The 22978-nt window shown below is 38.4% G+C and overlaps 1 protein-coding gene across 1 annotated transcript; it reads right to left on the reverse strand.

The window, feature by feature from the left end:
* Nucleotides 1–7429: 7429 nt before the first annotated feature.
* On the reverse strand, nt 7430–16220 carry LOC120274644 (disease resistance protein RFL1-like). The gene is made up of 4 exons (XM_039281181.1): nt 16078–16220; nt 10759–12103; nt 10043–10281; nt 7430–8038 (listed from the first exon to the last, which is right to left on the reverse strand). Exons 2-4 carry the CDS (start codon nt 12077–12079, stop codon nt 7430–7432), a joined length of 2169 nt encoding a protein of 722 aa, XP_039137115.1. The 5' UTR covers nt 12080–12103; nt 16078–16220.
* Between the last annotated feature and the right edge of the window lie 6758 nt (nt 16221–22978).

The following is a 22978-nucleotide window of genomic DNA, read 5'->3' on the forward strand; positions in this document are numbered from 1 at the left end:
GATGATTTCTCGCGCTATACTTGTCTTTATTTAATGTGTTCTCGATCTGAGGATTTTGCTATTTATTTTGAAATTGTGCAAATGGTATATACTCAGTTTGGTAAAAGCATTGAGATCTTTCGCTCTGATGGGGCACGCGAGTATCTCTCTACATCTTTCTACATATTACTCTCTATTTATGATACTATACCTCAGCAATTTTGTCCTTACACACCTACTCAGAATGGTATGGCTGAGCGCAAACATAGTCATATATTGGAAACTACACGTGCACTTATTTTTACCTCTTCTGTCCCTCAATCCTTATGAATGTCTATCTCATTAATCACACTCCTATCTCCACCCTCTCTAGCATCACACCTTATGAACGTGTTTATTCATTTCCTCCTTCTTATGGTAATCTTCGCACTTTTGGTTGCACCTATTTTGTTCTTTTGCCTCCCATCGAGCATACCAAATTCTCTCCAAGTTTTGCTATGTGCATTTTTCTTGTCTATAGCTCTGAACACAAGGGCTATCACTGCTATGATCATCGTTCTCACCGTCTTCATATTTCCTATCACGTCACCTTTCTTGAAGATACTCCTTACTTCTCTTCATCCCTCCCAAATATTTTCCTTTCTTCACTCTTTCGAGTTATTCTACCACCACCGCTTTTGTGCCTTCCCATGATGTCTCAACAAACATTTCCTCTGTTCTTTCTTCCCTTTCCTCTAGGTGCATTGATGGATCTAGTGATTCGCCTTCTCTCTCCATTGACCCACCCTCTCCTGAAGATGCTCCTGCTATCCCCCATCGTTACCCAGACAACAATTACCGTCCTCCTGCTCAGTATGCACTTTCTCTATCTTTTACCTACTCTCCTAATTTCAGCCCTTTCTTGCTATTATTCACTCTTATTCCGAGCCGCATTCTTATTGTGAGGCAGTGAAACATCCTTAGTGGCAATAGGCTATAACAGAGAAACTTGATGCTCTTTAGTGGATGCATACATGGGATCTTGTTCCACTTCCATCTGGTGTTATCCTATCAACTGTCGGTGGGTCTATCGAGTCAAGGCTCGAGTCGATTATAGTATTGAGTGCCACAAAGTGCATCTTGTTGCTCGTGTTTTTACTCAGGAGTATGGCATTGATTATGAGGAGATATTTGCTCCTGTGGCCAAGTTGACTACTGTTGGTTTTCTCTTTGCTATTACTACTGCTTGTTACTGGCCACTTCATAAGTTAGATGTGACCAATGCCTTCTTACATGGAGATCTTTCTGAGGATGTTTATATGACTTCTCCTTCTGGTATTTCTCATCCTACTTAGCATGTCTATCATCTTTGCAGAACTATCTATAGCCTCAAATAGTCTCCTTGTGCCTGGTTTGAGTGGTTTCGCAGTGTGGTTATTACTCTTAGTTTCACAAAGAGCTCTCATGATTATGCTCTCTTCACTCGGCAGACTCCTCAAGGCCTCACTATTCTTCTTCTTTATGTTAACAATACGGTTATTACTGGTGATGATGTTGATACTATTCATTCTCTAAAACAGTGGTTACACACCACGTTTTAGATGAAAGATCTTAGCCCTCGTCGAGGTTACTTGGTGTCTTAACAGAAGTACATTTTTAACATTTTTCGATGAGCTGATATTGCCTATGTCATTCATGTTCTTAGTCAGTTTGTGAGTGCTCATCGCTTTACTTATTATGCTACCCTCTTATGAGTTCTTCGTTATCTTCCTGGCACTATATCTCGCTCTTTACTTTTCTCTGCCACATCTTCTCTTAAGCTGCGGGCCTATTGTGATGCTGATTGGGCAGGTGATGCTTTTGATTAATGATCTACTATTAGTTTCTGTATTTTTCTTGTAGTTTCTCTTATCTCTTGGAAAAGCAAAAAACAATCTACTGTTGCTCTTTCCACTACTGAGGCTGAGTATGGTGCTATGTCCTCTACTACTAAGAAAGTTCTTTGGTTACGTCAGATTTTAATGGACTTTGGTGTCTCTATCTTTGCCCCTAATCCTATATACTGTTAGAACCAGAGTGTCATCAAAATCGCTGCTAATCTTGTATTTCATGAGCGTACGAAGCATCTTGAGGTCACACTTCACTTCGTTCGTCTTTATTATCTTGTTGGCATTATTCTTGTTCCTTATGTCGCCTCTATACAACATATTACTTATCTTTTCACCAAGGCTCATACTGTCTCCCGATTTCAGTTTCTAGTTGACAAACTCTCGGTTCATGACCCACCGTGAGTTTGAAAGGGCGTGTTAGAATACTTGTTCATGTATATTATATTTATACTTATATACATACTCGTGTGTACACATTGTTATATTTATATGGGCTGGTTTGCAATTCATTCTTTTCTCTCAATCTTTTATCTATCATATAGTTAGGTACATAAATTAAAATCATGCAATTCATCACTTACAGATCTAGAAACACAAGCTTATTGGTTTGGCGACCCTTGTACCATGTATAGGAATCCTTCACAAGATGAATATTCAATTGGTTATGAATTGCAGAGGATTGTCATCAAACAAACTATTTCCAGTAGAATATGAATTGCTGAGGTTTCTTTGTGTTTATAGAAAGATAGCTTATTGTTAACTTAAGGTTAATGGAGATTATAGAGGTAGGAATATTACTATTAATCTAGTGAATTAAACCAAAGCTTAAAAAACAAAAGAAGCGTAAACTAAAAGCATATGCTTTCCATAAATATACAATGCTCGTGGATTGCTGGCTATTAACAGTATGATTGCTTAAATAGGTACCAAATTACCTCAAATTGCATAACCAATCATCTGGACAAGGCGATCAAAAACACTTCTTTTCTCTTATTCAAATGGCTTCCAATTAAGGAGGCTTTTGTAGATGGTAAATGTATGTTGATGACCTTAAGCTCATCAAACTCAACATGGCAATTATCCAAATTCTGCAAGGAAAATAAAGCAAAAGCATTAGAAACAAAGTAAAAAATACTGCAAAAATTAATAAATCAACAAAAGCATTGTTTCAAACATAATGCATGTTTTGTTTGGAGTTGTTAGTTTTGATAAATGTTCAAACATGTGTTTACAACAATGCTGAGAATTCAAGCCAATGAACTATCAAAATTAAATGAGCAGAAAATTCACCAAAAACAACAATGCTGACCACCCACAAATAGATAAAAGCTTAAAAAAAAACCAAAGGTTTAAAAAAAAAATCATATCATAATTCTCCTGCTTTATATCGTTAGCAAAGTTAAAATGAAAATATATATTGACTTAAAGTAATGTAGAACAATGAGAAAATATTACCTTTATTTTCCCACTAAAGTTTCTCTGGCTCTTCTTCTCAGGTATCTACATAGTTTTTGCTGAAAATCTTCAATCTCATATTAATTCTCATTCTCTCTTCCATCTGTTAGAAGAAGGGAGAGAGAGAGAGAATGGAACAAGTGTATATGCTTGAACACATTACATGAGTGACCCTTTGGGTCTACATATAGAATATGATAAGTATACATATACATCTATACATACATATACATGTATACATATATAGACATACAACAATACATCTAACACCCCCCCCCCTCAAACTCAAGGCGGATCATATGTCTTGAGTTTGGATAACATGAATAGATGGTGATCACGTGTTTGCGCCTTGGTGAAGAAATCAACCACCTGGACCTCTGTAGGAAGATAGTGAAGTGACATAGTCTGGGCACGTACATGGCATTGTGTGAAATGTGCATCCACACCAATATGTTTGGTCAGCTCATGCTTGACCGGATCTGCAGCAATCTGAAGGGCTCCAGTACTGTCACAGTGAATAGGAATAGGAGATGTGATCGGTACACCAAAGTCCTGTAGAATCGAACGCAGCCAAAGCACCTCCTGGACGGTAGAAGCCAACACACGAACCTCAGCCTCAGCACTAGACTTGGCAACAGTAGGCTATTTCTTGGTCTTCCAAACAATAAGAGAAGAGCCAAGAAAGATACAATAACTAGTGACAGAAACCCGATCATCGGGAGAACTGGCCAAGGTAGCATCAGAATAGGCCTGCAACTGAAGAGTGGACTGACGTGAGTAGAATAAACCACGAGATACAGTGCCACGAAGATATCGCAGTACCCGAATAAGATGAGCATAATGAACAGAAGTGGGTGCCGCAACGAACTGACTGAGAATGTGAACTACATGGGAAATGTCTGGACGGGTGACGGCTAAGTAGACCAAACTGCCAACCAAATGTCGATAGCGAGAAGGATCAGATAAGGGAATCCCATCAGAGGCACGAAGCTGCAAATGTAACTCCATCGGTGTAGCAGCAATACGGGTATCAGTCAAACCAGAGCGAGCAAGTAGGTCATGAGTATAACACTGCTGAGAGAGATGGTAACCATCAGGATGAGAAGTAATCTCGATACCCAAGAAGTAACGAAGTGGACCTAAATCAGTCATCAAGAAAGTCTCACATAACTTCTGCTTCATAAAGGTAATGTGAGCAGAGTCATCACCGGTAAGGATCATATCATCGACATATAGAAGAAGGATGGTCTGCCCACGAGAGAAAGAGTGAATGAAGACTGCTGGATCATGTATGCTCGGAGTGAAACCAGTAGCCTCAACTACTGTACTGAACCGCTCAAACCAGGCCCGTGGAGCCTGTTTGAGACCATAAAGAGCCCGGCGAAGATGACAAACAGACCCCGTAGGTAACCGAAGACCAGGGGGAGGAGTCATGTAAACCTCCTCCTTCAAGTCCCCATGAAGAAACGCGTTCTTCACATCAAGCTGATGAAGAACCCAACCACGAACAGCAGCAAAAGCAACCAAAGTACGCACAGTGTGTATGTGGGCTACTGGGGCAAAAGTCTCCTCATAGTCGCGGCCATACTCCTGCTGAAAGCCACGAGCAACCAAACGCGCTTTATAGCACTCGAGAGACCTATCAGAACGAGTCTTCACACGGTAGATCCAACGACAAGTGATAGGAACGGCATGAGAAGGAAGAGGAACAAGATCCCACGTATGAGTCCGAATCAAAGCATCAAGCTCCTCTGCCATGGCAGTCCGCCACTCAGGTAATCGAACTGCTTCCCTGTAGGTACCTAGCTCAAAGACATCTGAAACACTGGTGCTAGCAGAAGCAAAACGAACAGGGGGATGTAAAGTAGAGCGATCACGTAAAGAATAAGTGTGAGAGTGTACCTCAGGAGCTGGATCGATAGTAGGAGAGGTGTCAGAGATGACCGTCTGAGATGGAGGCTCGGTGGGATCCCGACGGTGGTATGTGAAATGAACAGGTGGGTGAGCAAGAGGAAGCAAGGGAGGAGGGGGAAGACACTACAGGAGACTCAGTAGATAAAGGAGGGGAAGACACTGCAGGAGACTCAGCAAATAAAGGAGGAGAGGAGTCAAGAGAGGAGTGAGAAAGAAACTCAGCAGAAGGATTGAATGATGGAGGAGAGGAAGACACAGGAGGAGTATGCTCAGCCGAAGGGGTAGGAAAAAGGAATGACAGAGGGACAGAGGGAGATGAGGACTCAGTGGAAGAAGGAGAGGCATAGAAAGGTGTGGACTCATCAAACGTGACATCACGGGAGATGCGAATACGACGAGTGACTGGATCATAACAACGATAGCCTTTATGATCAAGGCTATATCCTAGAAAAACACATGAAACAAACTGGGTTGTTAGCTTTGTTCACTCCCGAGGTGAAAGTAAAACAAAGCAGCGACAACCAAAAACACGAAGATGATCATAGCGGGGAGGTGACCCATGAAGACACTCACCTGGACTACGACCATTAAGGTGAGAGGAGGGTTGTAGGTTAATGAGATAAACGGCAGTGCTGACAGCTTCAGCCCAAAAATGAGGGGGAAGAAAAGCACCTAGAAGAAGAGCACGTGTCGTCTCTAAGATGTGACGATGCTTACGTTCAATGATCCCATTCTGAGGATGAGCCCCAGGACAAGATAACTGAGGTAATGTGCATTCAGAAGACAAAAAGGCACGAAAAACGTGAGAGGTGTACTCACCACCAGAGTCAGACCGAAATGTCTTAATAAAGGCAGAGAACTGGGTGTGGATCATAGTAGAAAAAGAGCGATAAATAGACAATAACTGGCTACGGTGAGGCATAAGATAAAGCCAGGTGAATCGAGTGTAGTCATCTATAAAAAAGAACATAATAGTGATGACCACCTTTAGAGACAAAAGGAGCGGGACCCCAAACATCAGAGTGAATAAGTTTGAAAGGAGCAGAAGTTTGAGACACACTCAAAGGATAAGGACGTTGGAGTTGCTTACCAAGTTTACATCCAAGACAGACGACATCGGGAAGGAGGAGAGACGACTCCTAAAAACGCCATGACGAACAAAGGGACGACATACGAGATGGACATAAGTGGCCAAGACGATGACGCCACTTATGATGAGACTGAACGCCAGTATAACAATGATGAACAGGTTCAGGTGATGATGGAAGACGAAGGGAATCCAACGCATAAACTCCATTTTGACGACGACCGGTTCCCAATCACCGTCCCCACTACGATCCCGCACGACCCGACACGAGATACGGTCAAAGATAACTTGACAATCATGATCAGTAAGCTGGCTAACAGATATAAGATTCATGGATAAACGAGGAACATGAGAGACTGAAGGAATTGAGAAATCACTAGAAGAGAAATGACCAGTGGAGGAAATAGGAAGAAGTGTGCCATCAGCAGTGCGAACACGGGTGACATGAGATGGTGAATGGGAATGGTGCAGATGGGTAGCATCAGGGGTCATGTGGAGAGAAGCACTAGAGTCAAGAAACCAGAGAGGACAGAGACTACCTGAAGCAGATGGAGTAACCTGAGTGGAAGTTGCATGTCCAGTAGAAGAGATGGAGTCTGTCAGATAGGACTGCTGGAACTGCCGAAACATAGCTAAAAACTGCTGATCTGCAGGAGACAGTGGAGTAGGAGAAGTCAGTGTATAGCGAGGTGTTGGAAGAAGAGGTGGAGCCGGTGAAGAAACAACAGGGCGAGCGACGTGTGGAAGCACAGAAAAAAATCGGGAAGCAGCAGGAGTACGGATCCCCCCTGTGGAGAAAACCCGGAGGCAAGTTCCTTCAGCACGAGCAACAATAGATCCAAAAACATCCATTTTGTTTTGTTTTGTTTTTTTATTTTTTTTTGTTTTTTTAAATAATAATAATAAATAAATAAAAAATTCACACGTTCAAAGTGGTCACCATCATGAACCTTGGTTGTCTACCACTTTGTGGCTAATAATAATAATATATATATATAATGGCGGGGTCTAGTTTTTCTTTTTGGGGCTTTTTTTTTTGGATGTGTAGAGAAATATATATGTATATATATATTTCAAATGAGGCGGGCCCAAGCAAAATGCTTTCTTGGAATGAGAAAGATGCTCTTCAATCTTTGTGTTGGAATGAGAAGGATGCTTGTCTGTCTTCTTGTTGTTTGGAAATATGCTCTTCTAGATTTTTGTGTTTTGAAAAAAAAAAAGCAGAGAACCTTGATTCCGGGAAGAAGCCTGAGTTTTGAGAAAAAATTTGGGTGGCATGCAATCTCAGTCTCTGATTTACCAACGAGTTTACAAGCAGTGTCGAGGATGACTTTGAACCAGTTTTTTTGAATGAGAAGTTTTGGAAAATGTAAAAGTTTGATTCCAAGGGAAGAGTGGAGAGAGGGTTGATGGCAACGGAGATGAAGTGGCCGACGTCGATGACTTGCAAGAGGATGGTGGGCGGCCCTTTTTTTTTGGGAAATGAGGGGCCGGTGATGAAGAAGCTTGCCGGTGACGGGGCTGCCGGTGATGAAGAAGAAGCTTGCCGGTGATGGGTCTGCCGGTGATGAAGAAGAAGCATGTCGGTGACGGGTTTACCGGTGACGGGGCTGCCGGTGGTGAAGAAGAGAGCACGGAATGAGGTGCTGAAGAAGAAATGGATGAGACAAGAGAAAGAGAGAGAGCTAGTGACGACGACGACGACCGAGGGTGGTGGCCGGAAAAACCTAAGCGTCTAATACCATGTTAGAAGAAGGGAGAGAGAGAGAATGGAACAAGTGTATATGCTTGAACACATTACATGAGTGACCCTTTGGGTCTACATATAGAATATGATAAGTATATATATACGTCTGTACATACATATACATGTATACATATATAGACAATACAACAATACATCTAACACCATCATCCTCTAAAAAACTTCAGGTATCTTCTCCTTTGACTTAATTAGAAAGAAAACTACCAAGTTTTGCATAATTTTAGTCAAATTGGCATACATACATGCATACATACATACATACATATATATACATCTACCTTCAAAGCCTTTCAGGTCTAGTAAGTTCAAAGGGAAACCAACACCTTTTGTGAAGTCATTGTACTCTCCCTCATCAATTTTTCCATGTCAGGCTACCTAGGATCCACATCCAGCATCTCCTTCATCATAATATAGAATGACATATATATATAATCCATCAAATGATCAATATGTGTGTGCATATATATATAAGCATGTTCATCACCTTCATTGCTTCAACCTTGGTAGAAACCACAGGACCATCATTCCGAAAACTCAAGAGGAAGGATATAACTTGCTCAACATCATTAAGAGATATTTGATTTCTTCTATGGTATACATATATTATACATATATATACATACATAATTGCAAGGTATTACATGCCTCATTGGGATCAAAATATGTATGAACTAGAAAATATTTCTTAGAAAAGAGAAAATTGCAAGGTCATTTAAAACATAATTGCAATTGAAAAAATCTAGATTAGTTAAGGTACAAGGAAACCAACGAAAATCTTCAGTTCAATCAAATTAGTTTGATAGACATTACAAATCTCAAGATAATCCAATAGAACAAAATTAAGCAATAAGAACATAAGATATTCTTCTTTTGTACAGGGCTCTCTTTTCTTTAATTGAAGGTAGTTTATCCATCTTTTCAAAAAAAAAATTCTAAATACAAATGACTTCATTCGAACTTAATTCATGCAAATCAAAGAAATCCAAGTACAAAGAACCAACAAGCAACATATCAATTCATCAAGTCAATCAAATTAGTTTGACAACAATTGCAATCCCTCACTCAATGTTAAGAAAAAAAAATTAAAAAATGAATACGATCCATTACAATCAACACCAAATCAGGTCATGCCTTAACAAGAGACTCACCAGCAATTCAAAGAAGCAACAAGTTCAGGAAGGCATTGTCCTGCCTGAGCTTCATAGAGAGATTTTGCAAAGCTAACTTAAAAAATGGATATAATCTACATGTGGTTGATTTAAACTGTCGCCTCTTCGAAGCTGCCTCTAAAAGGATAAATTGGTGTGGTATGCACATAACAATACAATAATGACAAATCAACTCTTATAAACTTGATTACTACTGAATATAGAAAGTTATATAACAATATTTTCTAAAATATAGATTATTTTCAACTTACAATGATTTGAATGTAAATTGTCATAATATACAGAAATATTGACATGAATCATAAGAGAAACTTGGTGAGGTGAGATCGGATTGTTGCGTTTTCCCATTCCAAACCTTCCCACCATTCTTTGTCAACGTGCACATACTTGAATTTATTATTGACAATGGATGATTTGAAAAGGAAGTTTCTTCAACTTTGGACATCCCATCAAAACAAGCGTAGACAAAACGGGGAAATCCAAAGGATCAGTGCTGAAGCTCACAAAGTTCAGCATGCCCCATAACCGCAAAGATAGTAGGCTAGGAAAGGTGGGAAGGCCTGATGAAGCTTGTTGCATCTGATCTACAGAGGTCAATCAATTCCTTCATTGTTGAACATCCTTGTACACTTAATGTCCTAAGGTATGGAAGATGCAAACCCCACGAAAGACTCCTCAGAGAATCACAATAACTAATGTAAAGAGATGTCAACCTCGGGAAGCATTCACTAGGTAATGTTTCTGCTGGCCAAGTGATTTCCTTGAGCTTTGCAAGACCAGTCAAATCGATATGATTTAGACTGACCCTACTGCCATTTATCAACAACTCCTTAAAGTCACAATCTTGAATTATTAACTGCATCAAACCCTCACCACCATGTTTGTTACTCAAGTCACAAAAATGGAGTTTAGGCATATGATGCATTCCTTGCATACTTAAATTCCAGGTTGGCAAATCTTTGAGAAGCCCAAGAGTCTTGACTGAGGTCACATGCATACCAATCGCTTTAACTCTTCTCTTCAATAAACTCAAATCATCTATTTCTAAACAATTATTTCCAAAAAGATCAAGCACTTGCAATTTGGGTAACCTTGATAATATAGACAACCCATGCTTTATTATTTTGGGCATGAAGTCCGTTCTACAAATGAAGTATTTTAATTCCTGTAGTTCTTCAAATTCAGGTGGAAATGACGAAATGTGTGTGTAGCTGATGTTGAGGTAGCGAAGATTGACTAGAACTCGAATTTCTTTTGAAAAATCAGAGATAGGTGCCCAAGATAGATTCAAGTATATGAGAGATGGCGTATGAGCAAAAATATTTAGGAAGCTATTATAGGACTGGCTGCGGGAGATATAAAATCGTGCATTAATAAATAGACTCTTAAGATTAGGATATCGAGGAGAAGTTGGTGCAATAGAAATTAGGTCTTTTTCATCGATATTTAGATAATTTAATAAGATTGTAACACTCCTCTGATTCATTCTGAAAAATATTCTTTCTGTCTCCTTCCAAGTACTTGCTTTCCACACCAAAGATTGACTTAGATCATCATCATCATTTGTACATATACTCCATTTGTTCTTTTTCTTCCCATACTCAGAGACAATCCATAGTGCCATATCACGAATCACATCATGTAATTTGACATAATCATCATCAGATCTAGACTCCAATTCCAACAAGCATGCTGCATTTAAGTTTCCAATGAGATTATATCCCTTGTCAAAAGATTCTCCAATGTTTCTAAAGTCATCAATCAATCCAATTCCAATCCAATACTCTATGAGATCAACCGTTCGAATGAATGAATCTTCAGGCCATTGAGCACAACATAAAAAACATTGTCGTAGAGTATCATCTGCCAAATTATCATAACTGAGCTTCAAAGTGCAAAACAATGATTCTTCAATATCTGTGACTGTCTTGACGTCCAAGTTAACTAATGACCTGAGCATGTCACGCCACTCTTCAGGTTTCTTCTTATTCGACATGGCTCCACCAATAACTTTAAGGGCAAGTGGTAAGCCTAAGCACTTCTCCATAACTTTCATTGCAATTTTTTTAATACCAGCATTGGAATTGATGGTCTCTTCATTTGCGTGTTGCTTGAAAAGATGCCATGCTTCTTCTCCATCCAAACATTCAACTTTGATCTTCTTGTCAGCTTTCATACGAGCACACACATCATCTTCTCTGGTTGTGAAGATCACCTTGTGCTTGCACCTTTGACCTCTATCTTCCCAGCTTTGGCTTTGATGGTGAGGAAGTGGAATACCAAGGGTTTCAGGAAGGTCCACTGCCTTCCACATATCATCTAATAGCATCAAAAAGTCCTTGTTCTTCAAAAACTCAAATATGTCACTCTTCTCAGAGTTAGAGGGCAATCCCAACCTTTTAGATATCTCCTTTTGAAGCTTCTCAAATTGAGGTTCTTTTGAAACCACCAGATAAATGACATGCTTGAACCCCATGTTGGCACCACCACCTTGTAATGAGTTATTGATTTCATTCAAGAGAGTTGTCTTTCCGACCCCTCCCATGCCCCAAATCCCCACCATTGATACATTGTCATCTGCCAAGTAACCATGAACTTTCTCAAGATTTAACTTGATAATCTTGCCCACAGCAATTGATGAAGTTGGGATCTCCCTAATTGCTCTTGGAGGTTGTGCCTCTGTTTTTTCTTTGAAAGCATCATATTCCGTCTTCAAGTTCTTGATCTCTTTGATTAACTTGATTGATCTTTGGCTAATCTTGTACTTGGCCCAACAATTGAGGGAACAACTTCCAACAAGACAACCTCTGTTGTTGTAGTCATCCTTCAATTGAATCATCATATTATATTTCTCACCGAGGTGTGCCTATTTGTGAGTGAGATTGATGAGAAATTAAATGACTCTAAAATGAATAAAAAACTAAGTGATGCTGAATGATTAAGATCTATATGCTAAATGATAAATTGAAGAGTTTTCACGTACATGGAATAAATGTTTGGAGAATAAATTGTATAGTTTTACACAAAGAGAACCCAATGCTTCTGTAAATATATAAATACCTAAATGATGAGTTTCCATATACTATGAATACCTAATTAGTTATGATCTTATAAACAAGCTAAATAAGTAAAAAATCCATGTAGAAGTTTGATCATGTTCTTCTGAATCATTATCGTGTGCATATATTACTGTATCTATTGAGTTGTTTGTGAGTGCCTATTACATTTATTTTCAAACAAAATGGTATGACATCTAGTTTATTTAGTGAAGCAATGGACCTACCCAAAGGTTCATTTTCTTTCCAATATCCTTATCTCACTAAAGAAAATTTGGTAGTTGGGTCTATTCAGATGAGAGCTATTATTAGTTCTTATGGAGTTAGAGAGATTATCATTAATTCTCAAAAAAAGCCTTTACCCACATCTCAATTAATTAAGGAGTGACAAAAGTTTTGTGGAGCTTAATGATAAATTAAATTAGTTGTAGCATTACTTTTAAAGATTTTTTTGAGTTACTTATAGGAGGAGAGTGAGGCGAGCTTATAAATTTTGAAAATATTGCAAAAGATGAGTAGCAGAGGAGTGTAATAGATGAAGAATTGGCAACTCTCCTTCAAATATGAAAGACAAATGAAGTAAAATGGGTTTTTAAAGGCTTAGAATATTCGAGTTAGCAAGTATTTCCAAGAAAATGGATTCACTAGATGCCCACATAGATATGCTCTCAAAGTCAAGGCATGAGAAAATTAAAATTTTTTTATTTGTTAACTCTATTGATAACCATTATATCTTCATGGAATTAATCCAAGTTTACGTAAAGATTTAAAGAAGCTTATGGGTCAAGAATTTGAAAAGATAGATATTAAGCTTATATTTTTTAGGAGTTTAAGTAAAATATATTGTTTATGAAAAATTCAAGATGATGAATTAATTTGTTGATGATTTATAAACTCACGAAATGTCAGCCAAGCAAAGGATCGGATGAAGAAGAGAAGATTGATTCTGAACTTTTCAAATGCATGCCTATGGAAAATCTAAGATGGTTGACTTGTAGAGAACTAGATATATAACCTTGTATCATTAGATTTGTGAGTGGCTATATCATATTTAGAAACCCTAACAACTATTTACATATAAACAAATCAGAGAATATTTTATTTCTAGAAGGTATACTTGATTGTGGGCTATGTTATTTATCTAAAACTAACAGTTCTGACTTGGTTTTGCAATTTACAAATCAAAAACTGACAGTCCTAATTTTCATTTTTATTTTTTTAAATTAAAAAAATTATGCAATATATAATGCCATAGAATTAATTTCTTTTGATACATCTTTTAATGTTTTTATTATAATATGTATAAAAATTTCTTATTAATAGCACAATATGTTATAAAAAATAAAATACAAAATGGTAATTAAAAACTAATAAATTAATAAATTAAAAATTAAAAAAATATGAAAGATTAAATTTAAAAAGCTAAGATTAAAAATGAAACCGCATACCATTCGATAAAGTCTCAAAAGTTTAGTTTGGTAAAATGCTATTGATATGTTAAATATCATCTGTTAGGGTTGTCAAAAATATATAGGTTGAATATTTATAAAAAAAATATTTAAAATTATTTGCAAATAATAATATTAAACAAATTATAAGAATTTATAGTCGTCAATTACAATATGCCCAAGCATGGAGCGAACGGGCCAAATAGGCCATATTCCCTTGGCTTTTTGCAAAGTGGTCACTGTTTATTTATAAATTGATATATGATATAAAAACATATATTTTAATATATTTATAAAAAACTTCGCTATTTGAAAATTAAAATATGTGGAATAAAAAATTTTATTTATAAGAAAACATTAGTAAAAATCTATTGTTTGGTCCTTTGATTTTTTGTAAATTGATATATATATATACATGGTATAAATTATAAAAACTATATATTTAAGAAACTATTTGTAGTAATATCTCATCTGTTCTATGACTTTTTACAAATTGGTATATGCATCATAAAAATTTATATTTATTAGGAAAATAATTGTAGAAATATTTATTTGGTTTTTTGAATTTTTACAAATTGGTATATATGGTATTAAAAAAAATTGTTTGGCTGGCATGACATTTTACTAGTTCTATTATGACTCCAACTAAAACCTAAACAACTCACTAGCCTTTGTTTTTGTCACCCCTAGAAAAAATTCTTGGTTCTATCGCTAACTATGATAGGTATATTTCATCATTTACTTGTTATGTTTATATTGTTTATATTGACACATAACAAAAAATAATAATAATAATGAATAATAGTGATAATAATGGGAATTTTATTTCTATGACAACATTTAGTGGTCATTAACTAGTTCTATTTTTATTGATAAAAATTGTCATCATAATAAAATAAAATATCAAGTAACAAAAAAATATTCGTGATAAAAAAAATGCGATGTTATTAATATATTGATAGTGATAACCTCTAGCAACAAATGAATTTATAACACTATCAATATATTAATAATGGTATATTGTGAAAGATACTAAATTGTTATAATTACAATTATATTAGTAAAACAAACAAAAGCTATTAAAATAAATTCAATTAATAGTATCAATTTATTTATTTATTATCATAAAAAAACCCTTATATTTGTGGTGAAATGATAGAGAGTCACAAAAAAATTTCATTAAATGTCTTAACTCTTTAGTAGTGTACTCAAAGTATGCTCGAAAAGGTGACTTTAGTTTTTGAATCTAAATTGATTTCAAATTGATTTCAAATTATTCTCCAACAATTTCTTCACATATGCTTTTTGTCCTTGACTAAGAGGGCAATTATTCTATTAGTAAAATTCTTGTCAATGATAGAGTTTTGTGTAAGCTATTTATTAATAATAATAATAAAAAGATTGTCAAGGAAGTAAACCTCCATTGGAGAATTCTCCGTTAGTATAAAACTCCACACACCCTAAAAGCCAAAAACTAACCCCTAGCATATTTTTTGGTCAACCCCAATCTCGGCCCGTACGACATGGTAGGAGAAGATCGAGGGATTAGGGTTGGAGAAGATAGGGTCGGGAGTTGGTTTTATGGTTGGAGTTTCATAGCGGATCCAAAAATAACGTGGCAACATGTGGAAGTCCTTTGATTTTTGAGTGATTTTATAATTTTAAATAATTTTATTTTTAAAAATTTTAATATTTTTTAAAACTCTTTTTATAATTTTTAATAGCTTTTATAATTTTTTTTAATATTTTTAATAACATGTTAATAATTTTTCATTAATATTTTATGCAGCGTTAGCGGAATTAGATGAAGAAACTGACGGTAATTTGGTAGAGGGATCTAATTTTCCCAATTGAAAAATAGAGAGATCAAATTAATAATTTTTGTAATAGAGGGACCAAAAGGATGGAGTAATTATAAATAGATAGACTATTTTTAGAGTTTTTTTCCATTAAAAGTTCAATTAACATATATAAAAATTTTATCATTAAAAATCCCTAAAATAACTTTTTCTACTTTTTAACTATGTGGAGAAATATAAAATTATGCAGAGACAAGAACATGTAGAAAAACTAGCTGGTTAGACGGGAGAGGGAAAAAGTAAAAATAAAGTCACATATAGGGCACCATCTTTTGACATTTAACCATATATATTGATAGACCCTAATGATGAGTGGGCTTATAAAAAGTGTATAATTAGTCATGAAGGGTGATGCAATGTATCATATGAGTTAACAAACTTGTTTTAATTATATCAAATCTATTTTTGAAGAATACGCATGGGAAAAATAAACAATTTAACTATTGCAATATGGTCATATAAAGACAAAAGTCATACCTTGTCAAGCCATCTTTGAACTGGAGGTGTGAGTTGGTTTTCTAGTCCCTATTGGCCTCTTCCTGAGTGTGGAGGACACAATTCACCTTGGCTTTCAGATCTTCCAATTCATTCTCCACATCAGCCAACAATTTGCTTGTGCTTGTAATAATGTAACCAAGTTTTTCTTGGACAGCAGGGGTTCTGCATGCAAGTACACAGCGCCCCAACAATGTGTTCTACAATGTCCATCATATTTCTCACAACTTAACCTCACTAATTATTATTTGATTTTTTGAATGATGAGAATATGATCATGAACTTCAACATTGAGAATGAGCCTTATATTTATAGTCTGCCACCAAAAAAATGAAAAAGAAAAAAGAATTTTTCATAATGATACTTTGCTTTTAAAATTAATTAATTTTTATTTTTATTGTATTAAAATGTTTAAATTGATTCCCGTATGTTGCATTTTTCTCATGTTGGTAGTATATAGTATATACAGGGTTGCTATTTGACATCAGATCTAAAATGCATAATTATTTTTATTTATTTATTTCAATTTGATTGGTTTTTCTAGTTTTTAGAAAACTTAGAAGATGCTAAAATAATAAAATCCATCACATTATATCACCCCATCCATTTATATATGCTAAATTAGTTGTTGATTTGGAAAATTTCAATGAAAACAATAACATGTTCTTCATTCTATGTTAAGTGAAAATTATATTAAAAATTCTAAAAATACAAGGGAAAACAATTAAATACGTGATCGAATATTTTAAAATTATACATATGAAATAAAGGAAAAATAAAAAGAAAGTAAAAAGCATCTTATCTCAAGATGGCTTTCAATCGTTTTTGGTGCAATATAGAGTTAAAGGAACAAATGCTTTGCTCTTTTGTTGCAATGAAGAAAAGAACCATGGCAGAGTTTGTAAACCAAAAAGCAAAAAAAAATGAGCATGAGTTCCTTTCTTTGGTGCTTAATGTAATTATCAACTGTGGATACTCATGTATATATAGAATAGTTGCTCTCTCTATAAAAATTAATTAATGGTTCTTTTCTTCATTATTTTTCCTTTTTGTATCTTATTACTTGCTTTATTTTTCATCCATCTTCCATTAGACGTCAACTTTGATTATGTATGGTTTAATTAATTAGCTTTTGGTTATTACAAAAGTAGAATTCACATCATATGTTCATATATATGATACTAACAACAAGAAGAGTGTGGCGTCAACTATGACGAAAAAGAGCTTTACGAGGCTCTACACATGAATATATAATGCTGTGGTTTTGCTCCAAATCAGCCTCAGCCTTATAGGTTTATCGCACGTAAAAGCGCCTCCCTGCAGTGAGTGGCAAATTATGAATAATTTGATCCCGTTTGCCATGAGGCTAGATTCCACAACATTCCAACAAATATAAATAACGTGAGGTTTTATGGTGTGAAAAGAAGTGATTTTGCACGGCAGTGTATGCACAATATTAGTAAAAAGTACTATAAGATTTAGAAATTTGACCTTGGGTATGCTCATTCACTATTTTCGTAACATTTCACTACTACCAAGTAGTGATTCTTGGGCTCTCTTCTTGTTTGCATATGATGTTCCAGATAATTTTTATTTTAATGTAAATCCCAACCATTTCCCTCAATGTGGACTTTCAGTCACAAATGTAAATGGTATTTGGATTCGTTCCACCAGAAGCAATTAATGTAAGCTATGAAAGGAAACGAACAATGAGACCAATGTTTCAGCGCTTGCCACTAATGAAACCAAGTTATGAATGAAGAAATGAATGTGTGTTCATTAGAGGTGAAACCAACCCATGCTCAGTACTGAGAAGAATGTCATGAGTAAGGAGCATATACATATAAAGTATGCATAGTATAAGTACAAAGTAATATATTACTCTAACATGCTCCCTCAAACTCACGGTGTCGTAAACGAGGTTTTGCCAACCTAAAAGCAGAGGCGGAGGCAGTATGTGCCTTGGCTGAAAGATCGACAAGGCGTGGCGTGGCAGAGCGACATAAGGAGGAGTGCTATCTATGCCAAACAAGATAATGGTAGCGAGCAAGTATGAAGAAGCGACCTCAAGATGGTTTGTACATTCATGAAAATCACGGGGGTTGTGACGAATTTTAATGGCGCTCCTAGTTGTCCGCATGATGTATATAGGAGTAAGGCTAGAGCGAGGCGGTGAGCACCAAAGTCCGGGTCGAAAATTTGTCCTGACAAGGGGAAAGAACGTCTAGCGATGGCGCGAAGACCATGGCACATACTCAACCTCAGTGATGAAGAGCAACAATGGATTGTTTCTTGCTTTTCAAGAGATAAGAGAGATCTCCAGAGAAAATCTGAGGAAACCATGGTGGGAATGTCTGCTCGGAGGCGTCACATTCCAATGGAAAGCATCACAATAGGCAGCCTTATCTCGAGAGAGGAAGGCGTGGCAAAGAGAAAATAGGAGGCGAGATATGGTACCCGCGTGAATGTGCGAGAACTACGTAAAAGGGTTGCATAATGGTGAGTGAGTGAGGGCACTCTCCACAAATTAACTTCAGAACCGAACAACATATGCAATATCGAGGCGAGTAGCCGGTCAGGATAAGGCAAAGGCACCAGCAGCAAGTCGCAGGATAACTAGTATTACCAGAATCAAGCGGAGGCTCACCATGTCGGAAGAGAGGAGAGGTCGGTGATGTAGCTATATAAGGAGTAGAGAGGTCGCGGGGATGTTGAGTGATATCGGCTCTAGGTGCGAAGGGTGTCAAATATATACTTACATTGAGACACCAAAACCAGCCTACCCAAACAGGAATAAGCAACATCGAGACCCAAAAAGTAATAGAAGAGGGCCAAGATCTTTACTAAACCCCGAAACTCGGGTGTGTAGCTATGTTGTTTCAAAGAAAGAGCGATATCAACATCGTCATCGATTAACCACTTATGTGTCGACATAAAGAGAGAGAATAGTGATGCGCTCAGTGCGCCGAGGTGAGGGCATGAATCATGAGGCCTCTCGGTGGAGGCGGGAGTGGAGAACCACTGCTTCTTGAGAAATGCGGCTCTCAAACCAGGGCCACGAGACTTGTTTGAGACTAATAGATAGCCTCGAGTGAAGATGGCCCGAACATCTCTGGGAGAGGATGAGGAGAAGCGAGGAGGAGTCAAGTATCAAGCATCCTAGGAGGATCTCCATATAAGAAGGCATTGGTGGCGTTTAGCCCGATGAGATTGGGCGTTAATGACGTGATAACGAAAGAAGATGGTGCACTGTGAGCAACGGCAGCACCCAGAGTGTCTCCTCATAAAGAATGCATACTCTTGAGTCGAAAACCCACGAGCAATAAGGCTGGCGTTTGCTGGCGCAATATTACCATCGACGCACGGATGCTTAACTCGATGAGACCCTGGCGACCCAGTACGATAGGAAGTAACACTGGATGGAAGAGGAACGGGATCCCATGTATGCATCATGTTGAAGAGCATCAAGTTTCTCTAACATAGCACGGCACTGCCACTTTCAGGGATGTTTCGTACAGCCTCACGTTAAAGAGTGCTGCTCCAAGATGCACGTAGTAAATAGTCACAAGAAGGCTTGGAAATCGGAGAGTATGTGATGAGAGAGAGGCGTGAGTGGTAGTGGGTGGGCGGCAAGGATGATCCTAGGTAACAACGAAATAACATGAGCATGTTCGAGGGATGGAGTGGTGGAGAGAGGAGGCAGTGCAGGTGGTCGATGCACACCCGGAGGAGAGTGAGGAATAGAGGAAAGTATCTGAGAGCGTCACCAGGCACTGTAATAAGCGAGTGGTGGTGATGCTGGGAAGAACTATGGAGAGAGAGAAGGGGATGCAATAGCGAGAAAGGCTGAAGAAAGGAATGATTTGGAAAAGGATGAAGAGAAATGAGGGTATCTTCAAGAAAAGTTACGTATGACGGAGATTGAAGGCAGCGTGTGAGGTATGGGATCATAACTGCTTGATAGCCATTGTGTGTCGAGGTGTATCCACGAGAAAATGCACGTGGCCGGAGCGTAGAAAGTTTGTTTCTCTCTCGGCCGGTGGAAAGCGAAAAGAACAAAACAAAGTGCAACTGCAAGCGTGCGAAGATGACCACGGGAGGGAGGAAATGGACTCTGACGGCTCATAAAGGTGTAAGACTAGAGAGTGGGAGGTGAGAGTGCGGTTGGTAAGATGAGATGGATATGAGAATGGCTTTGGCGAAAGGATTGAAAAGGGACGAGAAGAGGCAGAGGGTGCTTGCAGCGATGTGTATCGAGGGATATGGCGATATTTGTGCTAGGCGACACCGTGCAGGCGGTGTATAAAGATGGGACTGCTTGAGGAAAAGTACCTTGAGTGGACAATAATGTAGGAAAAGGATGTAGAGAGATACTCGTAAGCCCCCGCCGGAGTGAAAATCTTAATGCGTTTACCAAGTCGAATATACTACCATTTGTGTGCAAATTGAGGAGTAAATGGTAAAAACCTACGATACGGGATCACATTAAATAAAAGCAAGTATAACAGAAAAATCATCAGCGAAAGATATGTAATAAAGAACCTACCAGAGAGGAGAATGGTGCATGACTGACACCAGCGGAATGAACTAAGATCAAAAGTAGATTCGAGGAAATAGATTCTAAGTGAAGAGAGAAAGGAAGGCGTTGGGTTTAAGCGGGTTTGGACAACCCATACTGAGGATGTAAAGGGAAGAAAGAAAGCGAGGAACCAAGATTGCAGACTTGTAGAGTTTAGCGCGAGAACTAGACAAGTGATGACCAAGCCTGTATGTGACTGTGATCAGCAGCATACAAAGACAACGATGTTAGAAGATGGAGGAGCAAAGAAGATGAAGAGGTCTAAATGTTGAAATGAGGCGCAACTCTACGCATGCCCCGATCCTGCGTAGCTAGAAAATAGTCCGTCGCAGTGCTGAAAATGAGAGAAGAAAAGGGTGAGTGTGAGACCAGCGGTCAGGTGGTGACTAACGTGAGAAAGGTGCTGGGGAGCTGGGCCGAGCGACATGATGGACGTGAGGAATGCTCGAAAAGTGGTGAGTGAGGCTGCCACACTACACTTAACGGGATGAAGGAAACCCTATGTCGGCGCTCAAATACTAGAAAGGTATGAGGCGTAGTAATAGGAGACTGGGCTGGAGGCCATCGGCAATCATGTGATGAGTAGCATCGGAATCTAAAATCAGGGAGGAGGAGGAAGACATACGAAGAGCGACAAACATAGTAGAGGAAGTGCTGAAGGGGCAGCAGCGGCACGCATGGTTTCTGTGCATGTGGGTGACGCTACTGAGAAAGAAGATCAACAAAGGAGGAGAATGAGAAGGCATTTGGAGCGAGGAAGCGACATGAGGGAGAGGAGAGGGTCGAGGGAGGGAGGCGCATGATGGGTGTGTTGTTGCGTGCGTTTGCAGGCTTCAGGAGCGATTCTTCGTATGACGAGGCGCTTGCAATAATAATGAGATAACAAAAGGCGAAGAGTGGTTGATGGAAAGCGAGGCGATGACGCGGAAAGGGCGGAGGAGATACTCTGAGTGTAACGTGGAAGGTCCGCAGTGGGAGGCGTGCGCAGGGAGTAACAGCTGATAGTAATGTCTTGAGGACAGAGTTTCTTGGAGTAATCACACTACGAATGATATGCGTCAAATGATGGAAGAGGGTCTCTCGATTAAAGCGTGGCCTGCGGAGAACAACCTCAAAATGTCGGATGAAGGCGCGTCTATATAAATTGATGCTCTGCATGCTGCGAGGGCGAGTCACGAGATTTGCAATATATGCATGTTAGGCGAGTGAGACTCCTCAATGAATCGATACGACACGCGGACCCAGGTCGGTCGTTGACATATTGCTGACGGATCACTCACGTTGCTTGAATGCTGAGTAAGATCTGAAGCGGCTGCCATCTCTGCCAGCGGGCTGGAATGCTCGAAACATATAGCTAAGTGTTCCCATTTAGCGGCGGTGGGAAGGTGTTCAATTTCACATCGCAGACATCAGTCTCACAAGACTAGCGAGATATTGGTCAGTATTCGAGCATATCGGCAAGTGTCGAGAAGCATGAGTGGGCCAGTTTGGGATTAAACAAATCCTACTCAAGTAATGCAATGCGAGCGGTAGTAGTAAATCCATTCGATGGTTGGAGCGTTTAATTTGGCATCCGTGAGAGATAGAAAATGTGGAAGATGGTGCCTAATATAACATATATATATATATGAAGATACGAGATATATAAAATATACAAATATATATAATAATAGATACTACTTTAAAGAGTGGAGAGTTGTTTGAAGGAGACGGTTAAATTGACATGGGGACTTGATCTTGCGGAAAAGTAGAATGGTTTTGATTGTATTATATATAATCCTTACCTATGGGATAATATACGTATACATCTCGTGAGAGGAATAAAGCGAGAGGTGAAAACAGGGGAAAATGCCAAGGGGCTTGGGAGCTTGATATCTTTTGAAAGTTGTCTTTGTCTCTTGATTGGCTCTTGTTGGTCCCTACTGTGGTGCATGTTTGTCGGTGAGAGCATGGGAGCCTCATCGTCGGGTGATCGGCGGCGAGGCTCGTATGAGTTGGGAGTTGTCGATAACTCTTGGGTTGGTTTGGTTGTGAGGAGGATTAATTGGAGAATAATTCGTGGGTTGTGTGTGGTTTGTTGTTCGTTGGAGCTAAGCGTGTGGGAGGGCTAACAAAGACTTAACAAGCGCGTAAAAGCTAGCGAAACAGCGGGACATTGGCAGTGGTTTACGTTTTGGTGAATTGGCTGGTGAAGAAGAAGGGTGGCCACAAAGAGCGACAAAGCCAATGGAGGCTAACAAAGCTAATAAGCTTGGCGGAGCAAACAAAGGCTCTGCGGGGGTAATGAAGACTGATGGAAAAGAA

Source organism: Dioscorea cayenensis, chromosome 13 (genome assembly GCF_009730915.1).
Source record: "Dioscorea cayenensis subsp. rotundata cultivar TDr96_F1 chromosome 13, TDr96_F1_v2_PseudoChromosome.rev07_lg8_w22 25.fasta, whole genome shotgun sequence".
NCBI lineage: Eukaryota > Viridiplantae > Streptophyta > Magnoliopsida > Dioscoreales > Dioscoreaceae > Dioscorea > Dioscorea cayenensis.

Coding starts and splice junctions, on each gene's coding strand:
- LOC120274644 (XM_039281181.1), bottom strand. CDS start 12,079: ATGATGATTCAATTGAAGGATGACTACAACAACAGAGGTTGTCTTGTT. Junction 10,282..10,758: donor ATCTTTGGTGTGGAAAGCAA/GTACTTGGAAGG, acceptor ATAATTGTTTAG/AAATAGATGATTTGAGTTTA. Junction 8,039..10,042: donor TGTTGATAAATGGCAGTAGG/GTCAGTCTAAAT, acceptor ACATGGTATTAG/ACGCTTAGGTTTTTCCGGCC.